Raw genomic sequence first — 13,464 nt, forward strand, 5'->3', positions numbered from 1 at the left:
TTGATGAGACACAGGTAAATTAGGTAGAGTGGAGGTCGTCAAATTAAGGGGCTGGGATCCTGTACTGCACAAGTATATGGGGGATGAAGCATCGAAGAAATAAATCACGTGAAGACACGTGACGTATTTGACGTAGGAGATGGCGTGCCGGCGTGCTACCAATTTTTCTTTTCTAATATTTATTATTATTTTTAATAGAGGAAAAAGAAAAAAAAGGGTAAAACAGGGGGGGAAAAGACAAAAGGTCACGAGGGTCCCACGTGACCAGACCTCTGACACTCTCCCTGAAAATTTCTGACACTAAAGAGGAAAAAACTACTGTTTTATGTATGTATGTGGGTTTTGTTCCACTCTCTCTCACACACATGCGGGGACATGTGAGCCAGCATTTTGGTTGCGAATTTAATGTCGTGCTTTTATTGTTGGCAATTTTCGAATTCCCCTGAGTGGACGAACCAGTTTACGTGGCTGCCGTAGATCAAAACATTTCTGTAAAAATCAACGATGATTGATTCACTTGTCCGGATAATCACAATGCAAACGCTGATGTTATAATTCATGTTTTCGTATTTATGTATTGTTAGATATTTATTATTTTTCCCTTACTTTTGTTAAACTATTATTTTTTTAGTGCGATTTTATTTTAGATTTTTTTTTCTTTTCTATATTTATAATTAATATTTATGAGAAACTTAATAAGGTTGAATCCAATATCAAATTTTGTAGGTATGAAAATTTACAATGGGACAGTCAAACGATATGGAGTCAATTTTTTTTTTTATATTGATCATTTGGTTTTGTTTTTATTTTTATTAAGAATAATTACATTTACATCCTCATATTTATTAATTTTTTACACAAACTATATTTACTTTTTCAAGAATTACAGAATTCACCCCTAACAGTCCTTCAAAAAATGTCTGAGGTATAGCAGATATCAGAGGTGCCGCTTCGTGCTCTCCGTGCCAGCCCAAGAGTCGTACAACTTCCCTGGCTAGGCCTAGTGCTGATTGACGTGGAATTGCTTAATGGGCTCTAGAAAGAATGGACCTCCATAGTCCATAGAAATAGCCTCAAGAACTCCCCAAACGCCGGTTAGCCTTTCGTATAACATGTCGTGATATGGGCCATGTGGTGAATAACATGATATATTACTGGGCCCGCCCCAGTAAATAAATTGAATCCAAGTGAGAGTATTATTATTCAAGTTTATTTGAATTGTTATCGAATCTAAACTATTATAATTAATTTTATTTGATTAATAATTGAAGTCGAGCGCAATAAAAATTTGATCGAATCAAATACGAGTTGAACTTCAAATAATTTTATGTTTTTAATTAATTAATAGAATCAAATCAACTTAATTTCAACTTATCAAACGAAAAGTTAAATGTAAATTTGGTTTATTAGATTAATAAATCAATTTCAGACCAATTGGATTCTAAATTGAATGACAAATAATTTGACTAAATTTTATTATAAACCCTAAGTAATGATTAAAAAAATAAAACGCAATTCTCAAGATAATAATTAGCATAAAAGATATTGGCAGCTCAACTGCGTATGAGAATGACATCATATCCCATCATATAGCAGTATGAGTAGCGATTGCGTGGTTACAAGGATCAACTTACATCATGGATTCGGTTGTTAATATATATTTTGGTACTACAGTACAATCACAAATTTATCAATAATGTCTTAATTTAATAATTGAAATAAAAGTTAGCATCCCATAAATAAGACGAAGATTGTGAATTTGAATTCCACATGATATGTGCATATTTATTTTATTTTATACAAATTATTATAATATATTAACAGTCATATTAATGTATTGATTAAATGGATGATGTAACAGTCAAACAAAAGAATGCAGATGGAATTTGGTTGTGTGTGTCTCTTTATCCTATATGGTTTTCTTGGAAGAATCATAATTGTCGGAAACGGCTGAATCTTTTGACCTGGGCTTTGCTTATTCTAATTATCTAGCAGTCGCAATCTTCTGGATAGTTCCAAATGCATGTAGATGAAATACAATGTGAATGTGTGTATATATATAATTGTTGTTGAGTGTAGAGTAAGAATGACTCCATCTAAAATAGGGAATATATATCAAATTATTTGGTCAACTTAAATTTTGTTGTTATGTAATTATGTGTACTAAAAGTTTGATTCCCCCACCTCCCCAATTTCTGTTTGGTAAAAAAATGGAAATGATCTCTTACAACCATAAAATACAACTCAGTAGACTAGACCCTCCACATTTATGTCTCAAGAACAACAATCCTATGTATATTTTTAATTAAAATAGAGATCCCTAAATAATAATTTTTATTATTACAATATTTACAGGTTAAAATATTTGATAATATATACATGTATTCAGTGTGCGCCATCATCTACTAATTATTATAAAAAGTTAGTAAATAGTGAAAATAATAAGACATATGGAATAGGCCACATATAAACGATTTGACTAATTAAATTAGCACGCGAAATGACACAATCTATGAATCGATCAACCCACCACATTATGTAATGCAATGGACCCGTCTTAAAGTTTCTAAGCCGGAAAAGGATCAATTATGTCACTGTACGTTTTCTCCTATCTTATATATCACCCTCTTCACCAATACTAACCTAAATTACTTGTGTCTCTATTATTTAGGAGATTACAATTATTAATATCAAATATTAATATTTGATTACTATAAAAAAACAATAATAATTATATACTATTAATTAATATCAAATTATTTCTATTATTAAAGTAAACTATACTTACTAATAAAATAGAATAATATTTCATATATTGGTGGAATTCGAATCCACAATTTCAAGTCATGAAGTTTTAACTTTGCATATTGAGCTAGGCCTCATCGACGTAAATCATTTGTCTTGCCAATAACTTCATTCGTAATTATAGTTTGTTCTTTCCTTTTAATTTCTAAAGGTGTTTATGCATATAGGTCCAGTTTGATTTGATGATTGTGTGATTCATTAACAAGTGAATAATTATGATATCATTCATGCTGTGCAATTAGTTTTTATAAGAAATGATTATGACATTTGTATATTTTAATAATTAATTATATAAATTCATTAATTTCATTTTTAAGGTTAATGAAGAAATTATTTTTTTTATGGGTAGTTAGATAAAAATAATAATTATATAGTACTATTTATAAAACATGATTTTTATTGAAATTTAATCGAAGAGTGATAATTTAAAAGGTGGCTAAATAAGAAATAAAATTCGCACTTGAAATGCAAATTTAATTTACTCAATCACAGGCAAAACGAGCACATAAATAGGGAAAACTGATAAAAAAAAAAACTCAGAAATTGATCTACCAAAAAATATAATGAAACCCTTGCCAAAATCTATACTGTTATAATTTTTTTTTATTGTACTAATTTTTGAATGCTCAATTTACTCTTTATTTCATTTATTTTTTTTTAAAAAATTTTGGTCAGATTAATAATTTCAATTAATAATCTCACAATTATATATTTTTTTCTCTTAACTACCCACTACGTACTCCACATTTATCTCTCAGCTTACTTCTCCACATTTATTATAATTATTTCTTTTCATAAATTTGTTTTTTCTTATCATTTTACATCAAAATTCTTTTTATATACTCGCAGGAATTGCCAACGACGATAACTAATTATAATAAAAGTATATTGAATTCAATCAAAAACATTAATAAAAAAAAATTATAAGAATGCACAGAGACAACCAAATAATTGAATTTTCAGATACAAATACAGATTACAGCCATATCATATGTAGGGGATTCATGTTAATATTCTCTTGTGAAGTACACTGTTTATGTACATGAATTGTCCCTTTAATTACACATAGTGAGGCAGGAAGCAATCCCAATGCCTGACCGTCTCATTTGAAAGTTACCAATTCACTACCCAACTTAATATATTTAATTATTTTTTGTTATATTAATAAATTGATCAAATTTATATACTGTTTAATTTATTAAAATATTAATATAATTATATAATCACCAATTAAAAAAATCACCCATCAAGTTCCAATTTTCTCTCTCTCTCATTTAAAAAAACAAAAAACAAAAGAAAGAAACAGTACAAATTTATTGAGGTAAATATTGGCCTACAGTTTTTGAATCTTGACAGGGTCAAGTGATAAGATGGTCCCCCACAAAGAAGGCAAAAAAAAAAAATAAAAATAAAAAAAGCGAGAGGCCCATTAACTTTGTGATTATATTATTTTAGAATAAATAAAGTAGAAATTGACCAATCATACCAAATAATTAATGGTATTATTTAATACAATTTTACAATTAAAGAAAATACAAAAATAATCGTACATGATTTTATTTAAAATCGTGTATATACATATTTAAAAGGAGATTCTTGCTTTGATGTCCAAATTGTAAAGCCCTTGTCTTAAATTAATTTTTTAATTAAAAAGTTCGTTAAGCCACTACTGCTGCGCTCAGATCTTCCACGCTGCTTTCTGCCTACGAGCCTTTTCATTTTTTTTTTAATATTAGTATTATTTTATTATTTCATTTTTTTATAAAAGAAAAGTGTAGGTGAGTCAGGCAACCCTTTCTTCCCACTCCAAACCAAACTGGATGTAAATAAAAATAATAATACACCGCATTTTTATATAATTTTTTTTGAGTCGATCGATTATAATTATATCATATATTTTAATTGTAAACATATTGTGATAAATTAGAAACTTAGATTTTATTACTTACCTTTTTTCCCCCTAAAATAGATTAAAAAAATGTGATTAAGTATTTGTGAAATAAAGTAAGATATTGTATTCTGTATTTAATTTTGGGTAAATTTATAAAGATATTAATAATAATTGTGGAGGGAGAAAGAGTGTGGGAGTGGACAAAGCCGAAATTAAGCTAATAATTGGGGATTTAGTATGAGATGAGTGCAAAAGATTCAGCAAAAAGCTTTATGATCAAAGTAAGGACAGAGCATCGAGTGCACATGTCAAGCTGTCCAACTTTCAACCGGGCAAAAAGATTGCGTTACGAAATGTTTTGCTCCATTTTTACATACCTATTCTTAATTATTATAAATTAATTATATTAATATTCTATCTATACACACATAAAATATATAATTATTTTCAAATTTTAAATGCTTTACATCTAATCCGATCAAATTGCTTTTTCAGTGATTCAGTAATAATTATGTTATAAATTTTAATTATCAATAATTAGTATATGACCGATTGAAGTTAGGTTTCGTTGGTCCGTAATGTAATACTAATTCTTGATGATAAAAAAAAAATTTAAAATTGAACTGACCTGAGCTACTGGGCGACCAAATTACAGGTATGAGTAATAATTAATGTAATATGATGTAAGTTGTTTAATTTAGTAAATAATAATCTCATCTGACCATATTTCTAACTTTTGGGGCTGTAATTTATGTGGGGTTGTCAGCCTCTACATGTGGAAGAAGTAGAAAAGTTAGTTGTAAGTAGGGTATGTGCTACCAGCAAGTATGTATAAGAAAATAACTATCTTACAAAGACAGGGTCATGGTTCATGTGCAACCCCCCTCCCAAAATACACGCCATGGAAATCAAGAATTACAACTAAAGACAAGTCACTTTTGTAATAAAATCTCTGGCTCACACATTAAGAATTCTTCTTCTGCTACCAAAGAAAGCCTCAACTGCCAAAACTCACATATAAATACTACTGTTGGACATTCCATTTACAATGTAAACATTTTATGTGAACAAGAGTATTTTCTTGGAATTGGAATTTTTAATTAAAAAGGGTTGGAAAGAAATGGTATGACTTACAACTTGATCGATTTTCTGTTGTATTATGAATTGCCTGCTTAAATTTCATATGAATTTTATAATTTTTGTTCTGAAGCTACTTAAATTTTTTGTATGCGATCGACCTAGAAGGTCAACCAAGAGGGTTTTCAAGGAAATATCAACCGATAGGAATGGAGGGTTTTGTATTGTAATGGATGAGGAGTGAGGTTAGGAGACAAAGTTTTGAATTTGGCATGACATATTTGGTGGAGTAAAGATGAAATGTGCAGTCCATGTTTTGTAAGTGGTTGGTAGTTGGGTCATTTCGTATATATGCTTTTTTTGTTTTTGTCACTTATGAGTGTAATAATAATTGGAAAAATTAACCATTACACACACACAGTGTGTGTGTGAGATTATGATTAAAGAAATTTTAGTTCATTGATTTTTACGATAGTGGGTCATAAAGAAAGCCATAAGCTAAGCTGGCCGGATAACTTTAAACGTAGAGGCCACTCAGCCAGCCTTGTTCATAAGCACCTGCAAACAGGAGAGAAAGGGGAGCCCCTTCCCTCTCATTATCATCATTCCAAAAGCAAAAGTAAAAGAAAAAGAAGAAAGAACCCTCCCCGAGAGAGAGAGAGAAAGGGGTAGCGGAAGAGATAATAAAGAGAAGAAATCAAGAAAGAAGAAGGGTTTTCTGTGCAAGAAATTTGAAGAGCAATGATGCAGACTCAAAGGACGCTGGAAAACCAACAGTCTCTGATGCAATCCGGTCAGATTTCTGGCAGTTTGAGTTTCAACGGGACTTTGTCGAAAGAGGACGAGGAGATGTCAAAGTCTGCTCTCTCTACCTTCAGGGCTAAGGAGGAAGAGATTGAGAAGAAGAAGATGGAAGTTAAGGAGAAAGTTCAGGCTCAGCTCGGCCGGATTGAAGAAGAAACCAAGCGTTTGGCCACCATCCGTGAGGTACTCTTTTCTTTTCCTGCTTTCAACAAAGTCTGGAACAAAAATCTTGAGTTTTTTTTATTTGCTTTATGCATGGTAAAAAGATTGTTCCTTGTGCTTGTTTTTGCTGTTTATGTTGTTAATCTCTCATGGGTTTTGCTGGAGAGAAGGGGAAACTAATTTCTCTTAAAATTTTCCCCCTAATTTTCATGGATTTGTGTCTTTTAGGGCAAAAGCTGGTTCTTTTACTGTTAGTAAACGTTAAGAGGGTCAAATTTGGATAAATTTATGCCTTAATTTTGTCGGGATTTTGTCTCTTTTGTAGTTTTCGTTTTAAAAGAAAAAAATAATTCACACCCGCCCAGTGTTTTATATAATTTCTGAAGGGCAAGAAAGATGAATGTTCAGATTTCACCCTGGAGACTGATAAAACTACTTGAAATAAGCAGCCAATTTCTGGTTTCAGTTTTTCTTGTAGCATATGCATACACCTAGCCAGTAGATTCACCCCAAAAGAAAAGCTTCACCTCTAATTAGGCCGTATAATTGATTAATTAGCTGAAATTAATGATGCTTTATCTATGTTCCTGTTTAAATTACAGCTTACTTTTCATATACATGTAAGTATCACATGGTAAATTATTAAGGAAGTTCATATATATATATATATATACATATAGATAGATTGATAGATAGCAATCAAGATTATGCACCTGAAGTTAAAGTTTTTTGAACTTGCTTCCTTTGACCTAATGTGGATGAATTATCAGGAACTAGAAGCCCTTGCGGATCCCATGAAGAAAGAAGTCTCTCTCGTTCGCAAGAAAATCGATGCAGTTAACAAAGAGTTAAAACCACTGGGGCAGACTTGCCAGAAGAAGGTGATCACAACGGTTATCCATAATTTAGTTCCATTAACAAATCAAAATTCAGACACTTTTGCTTAATTCCCACAAGATATTTATGCGCATTCTGCGGATTTTTTTTATCTGTTATCACAGGAGAGAGAATACAAAGAAGCCCTTGAAGCTTTCAATGAAAAGAACAAGGAAAAAGTACAACTCATCACTAGATTGATGGAGGTGAGTAATCGAATTGAAAATCGTTCAGCTTTCATATTGAACTTATGTGAACGCCCGGTGCTCATTGTGATTGTTTGAATTGGTGGTAATATGCAGCTGGTGAGCGAGAGCGAGAGGTTGAGGCTGAAGAAGTTGGAGGAGCTGAGCAAGAACATAGAAACGATACGATCTGCCTGATGTTGTATCATTGTTGACGTCTAATTAGGATTGTGTGATGTATTTAAGAAATGCGTTGTTATTTATATAACGTTGGTGTTTTCGGGTTTGGTTGTATTCTACGGTTATCTTGTTTGATGGATTAGCTTTTGATGGTAAGGAGTTTCTAATTTTAGGAAGGGGAAATTCTCTCCTTAAAACAGGTTTGTAACTAAAACATGTCTCAAACTATGTATTCTTGTAAGTTTCTCTTTGTATTTTTTACTACATGTTTCAGTTTCCTATTCTGGAATTATGTAAGTAGTGCATTGCAAGGAAGGTTTGGCCTTGGATTCCTTGAAAGGGTACCTTTTTGTTTTCAATTGGTATCCAAAGTTCTGTTCTTACACTGTTTGCTTTAACACATGACTGTCTGATCAGTGGAGTGCAACATTATGAGTGAAATCAACTGTTCATACTTTTCTCCTTTAGATCAGTTGAAAAGTAGTTGAGTTATGTTTGGGGCATTCTACAAGCAAAGTATTTCTTGGGACGGTTGGAAAATACAAAAGAATTTGGTCTGCACGGGCTCAAATTTGTAGACTTTTGGGATATTCTTGTCTGGGTTTTGTTACAGAAATGAGAAAGCAGAGTAGCATCTACAGACCTGGCAGGAAGAATTATGGTTGCATTTGGATCTGTATAACAGGTTTGATTTCTTTAACAGATCTATAGCAGCATTCTGCCGCAGACGATTAAGAATCAAAACCCTAAAGAGAACAGCCTATAATTCATCAAACATCTTGCAAGAATTTTAACCCACATCAAAAAGTTGACAACGTTAGTCCTGAACAGTGTATGACAACGATTCGGTGGTCCGAACTGAAGGCTGGAAACTGATGAAATGTTTCCAAGAAGAGTCTAAACGAAGCAAACTGAGATCGTCACGTGTGTCTGATACACAGGACAAACATGCATCAGACATCCTCCCTTTTCTTGCACCAAAAATGGTTATCCTTTTGGCAAACGAAGAAAATTATGTAAGACAATAGCAGATCCTGGAAAGACCCTCGTCAGCGTACACTACTGTCCGAAGACATTTCCCACCCAATTGACCCGTGAAGTATCATTCATCCAAGAGAGAGAAAACAGAAGATAGGAAGTGCGAGAAACACGACTTTAGTACCTAATTTAACAGTTAGTGGCTCATATTTCTCCAGTAATTAATCTCCAGCAGTTAGCTATCTAATTCTATTGATTGACTATAACTCCCCTACAGCAATAAAGGCAGCCACCTACGCAATTTTCTATGGTTTTCACCGAAAGTTTGATATCTCCCATATAAATTTGTATCTACATAAGTTGTGAATCGTAAAATTAGTGCATAACAATGATATCAACTGTGATCTAACAATTCACAATTGATACGGATAAAATTTACGTGGACAACATTGTCAAGTAAGATTTCACCAACTTTACTTATTTTTCGTTTAAAGCAAAAAGAGACAACCTAATTTAGTTTTCATTCACAATTCTTAAATAACCAAATAAATACAAAACTTGAGAATTGGTGTGAAGTCTATATCTGTATTAAGTGGTGATAATTCCTGGAAAGACATTCTAGCAGGTTCTCTATCACCCACTATCTCCTCTTCCCTATTAATTAGCCTTAACCGTAGCCCTAAAACATCATCAATGAATTATCTTTTTTTGGTTACACATCATCATTAAATAATTATTATAATCAAGTTTGAATGATTTATTACAAAATGGTGCTGCATTCACTCGATTATTATAGACCTGCGACAGAAATCCACGACATCTATATCTAATATTTTATAGACCTAATGTGTATATATGAAATGTAACGCCAAAATATAATAAATCATAAAAATTATAGATCCAAACTGTTTTAAAATTATAGTCCAAATATTTAAATCAATCGTATGATTAGTGTATCTTAAAGATTGTGTACAAGGACTGATACGGGTGGATCGAGCCTCCAATCTATCCTTACCTGTGGTTTATTATAAAAAATGGCAGCCCGCTAGTAGTCAATTAGCCATTAGATAAGGCGTGATAACTTATCCAATAAAAATCCAATACTATTCCACATTTTATCCTATTTTAATTTATCATATCAAATATTTTAGCGAATCGCGGCCTATTAATCATTTATCCCACATACAAAAATAAACGCAGGTTAGGAAGATTAACTAATTACATAATAATTGTAATTATTCTTCCTATATTCATTTATTTTTCAGAATAAATCTGATTTGGATTAAAAAAAAAAATTGGTACATGAGAGATCTTAGGAGCAACAGCTTGACTTGATAAGGAATATAGTTTACTGACTTGTCAGCCCATATTGACCGTAAGTGGGGTGACTAGCAAACAGAGAGAGGTGGTGGTGTGTGGAATGTTGTATAGACAAGACTTTTATCGTGTCTTCCTTAACGCTTAGTTTGGTTGACCAATTATTTATTGAATTTGTTTAGATAATTTATTGTTACAACTATGCATTTCAGACTCTTAAATTCTCATTTTAAATTATTTTTTAAACAGAGTCTAACGTTTTTTCCCTTAAAAATCCAAATCATTTAGTAAATTGATATTTCTTAAAAAATTGGACCAATTTCACAGTACATGTAAATAGTGAAAAAATGAATAATTGTGAAATACATAATTCCTGACATTAAGGGTCTTTTACTTGAGTGCGTGGAATAAATGGTTGACAGTACTCGTGAAATATGATAAATTAATAATTTTATTTGGGACAGGATTTGATTATACTATTACAGTTTGAGGCTAGAGAAGATAAGGATGAATTGGGCCTTATTAGGCCTTGTAAACGGCCCCGTCTAAATTGTGAGTATAATAAATTGGACTCAATAACAATTGAAATGGGTTATTGAGCCCATTAAGAATGTATTGGGGGCCCAATAATCAAAGCCCAGTTTGCAAAACATCTGGGCTTCTGCCCATAGTTAGAAGCGAATCTGAATATTACACGTTTTATTTTTGTTTTTATTTAATTTGGATGATTGTGGCATGGATTTTTACACAAGTGAGTTGGAAACAAGAAACGGTGACAAGAATCTGTGGACGCCATTCTCCATATCTTGAGGCCTCGATTTCCTTTGTTGGCATTCATGACCAAATGATAAGAACCGCACCAATCAATGAATTGAAAGCGTGGTTTGTCTCTGTATGCAGAAAGAGCGCTTGTCTCTATTTCCCGACGTATGAGAGAATTCGTTGTATTTTGTTTCTCCTGCTGTGAAAAAGACGTCTGTCTGTGCACATACATACATGCATGCATGAACATCTATTGGAGCAAGAAAATAAATAAAGATTTTCTGTATATGTGAAATCGCGCGTAGCACTTTTTCAAGTCTTCCAAAAGAGGGTTTTGGAGAAGGGACAGATCGTAAAAAGCGTGATTTGAGAGGAGATGCAGACTTCTTGTTTTCATTCTCCCTCTCCCTTGTGTGAAGTTGAGGTGAATGGATGCACACTGTTGTGTTCAGTAAAAGCGTTGTCAACTACTATTTGTTCTCTTCTGTTACTGTGGACAGAAACCTGAACACGCTTTTCATTTACCAAGCTATACAGACAAAACCAAGAAAAAAGCTTGTCTTTTTACAATTGACTGTCACGATTTCTTCTCTTTCTTTCTTTCTCTTTTGGAGAATTGACAGTCATAAAATTTGACTATTTCATTTGAACAATTGAATTGAAGACGCAGAGTCAATAGTATGAGAATTTGTGTACTTATTATATATAATTACTCGATTTTGTTATCTTGTTTTATAGGTTTTGGAACATGATTCTCATGATAATATATATATTTTTAATTATTTCTAATTAATTAACGACATAATGCAATGTCACGTTGATGTAAAAAGAAACATTATCAAGGTCACAACAATTTTCTGCGATCAAGATTAGATTGAAACCACACGATTTCGATAGTTCTATAAAAAAACGACAATCGCATGAAATGATGATGACAACAATTAGTTAATGGGGGTAAACTGCACATGTGTACTAATAGTTATATATATAAATGCATTATTTCAACGTAAAAGTACCCCACAATATGAGTGTCTAGCTAGGCTCAATTTTTGAGAAACAATATATTTTATGATTGAATACAATTATAATATATATATATAAGAAAAAAATCTAATTAACTATATGTGATATTACAAATATTCAAATTACCCCTTTATAAAAAAAGTAGCAATTTATCCTCTTATATTTTTTAAAATTAAGTAATTTATCTCCCTAGACAGGGAGTAAATTATTTAATTTTAAAAAATATAGGGGGTAAATTGCTATTATTTTTTCTATAAGGAGTAATTTACTTATTTGTAATATCATAGAAAATAATTACATTAAACCACATATATATATATATATATGGATTTTTTATTACATCACATATATAACTGTTTTAAGTAACAAATTTATGTTCTTTGTTTTCAAATAGCAATTCCCAAGTCAACTATGAAGAATATAATGTGGCTAACATTACACCTTTGGAGATGAGCTACAAGATTCTCTAGTTATACTCTCCAAGGAAGCTACCCAAAGTAAGAATTTCTTATGCTATTTCTGTACATAGTAAATAATTACAAAAATGTACACTACTTAACTCATATCACCATATTATTGTAAACCGAAAGAGTCATCAATACTCTTTATATTAGGTCAAAATATGTAAATATTTTGTATGTTCTTTTTTGCAAAAATTACAATTATACCCCTGAGGGATATTAGTGTAGGAGGTTTTTGTGTAAGCTTTATTTCTACTTGTAATTATAGTTATAATCTCAAAGAATGTATTAATAGTTATGCAAAAACTAATATTTACGTATTTTAGACTAAACTTTGTGAATGTCAATATAATTTTCCCACAATAAAATATTAATATCACTATGTTTGTTTGTACTATGAAAGTAAAGAGGCTAAGGGCGAGTCGGACACAACCTAAGTTAGTGCAAGTCCGTTCAACGTCGACAAAAAAGTTAAGGTACAATGGGTAATTACAGTACAAACTCTATTATGTTTAGCTCCTATACACTATGCAATTGTCCCGTAGCCTGAAAAAATGGTTGATAAACATAGGTTGTTGTTCCACAACCACACAATCTCAACGCCTACCTCTTTCTAATCTTTTCAACAATTATTGTTACACTTTGAATAATTATCGACTTGAGAGTCAGATTGATTGAGTACGACAAGCAATTCATTTGTGTTGTCTTATAATTGTAGGATCTTTATTGATTAGACATAGGACTCGTTTATCTCAATAATTAGGTAAGATAAAGTAAGATATTCAACTCAATTTCTTGTTTATTACAAAAACATTCGGTAATGGACAAATGCTATAACTTAGGATGTTGATGGATAAGGACTATTCCATTTTAAGGGACGAGATAATTTTATGACAGACGACGGCAGTGCACAAAATGAATTTTATCCCTATACAATTCCCAG

The 13,464-nt window shown here is 31.6% G+C and overlaps 1 protein-coding gene across 1 annotated transcript; it reads left to right on the top strand.

Annotated features, from left to right (window-relative positions):
• LOC105174109 (probable DNA double-strand break repair Rad50 ATPase) lies at positions 6,249-8,312 on the top strand. Its single transcript, XM_011096102.2, has 4 exons — positions 6,249-6,760; positions 7,510-7,620; positions 7,741-7,821; positions 7,918-8,312. The coding sequence occupies exons 1-4, from the start codon at positions 6,515-6,517 to the stop codon at positions 7,996-7,998; spliced, it is 519 nt and encodes a 172-aa protein (XP_011094404.1). The 5' UTR covers positions 6,249-6,514; the 3' UTR covers positions 7,999-8,312.

Source organism: Sesamum indicum, linkage group LG11 (genome assembly GCF_000512975.1).
Source record: "Sesamum indicum cultivar Zhongzhi No. 13 linkage group LG11, S_indicum_v1.0, whole genome shotgun sequence".
Taxonomy (NCBI): domain Eukaryota; kingdom Viridiplantae; phylum Streptophyta; class Magnoliopsida; order Lamiales; family Pedaliaceae; genus Sesamum; species Sesamum indicum.

What these genes read in the sequence shown, in the direction of transcription:
- LOC105174109 (XM_011096102.2), top strand. Translation starts at nt 6,515, where the DNA reads ATGATGCAGACTCAAAGGACGCTGGAAAACCAACAGTCTCTGATGCAA. An exon ending in GGCAGACTTGCCAGAAGAAG is followed by an intron (nt 7,621 to 7,740) that starts GTGATCACAACG and finishes CTGTTATCACAG; the next exon opens with GAGAGAGAATACAAAGAAGC. An exon ending in TCATCACTAGATTGATGGAG is followed by an intron (nt 7,822 to 7,917) that starts GTGAGTAATCGA and finishes GGTAATATGCAG; the next exon opens with CTGGTGAGCGAGAGCGAGAG.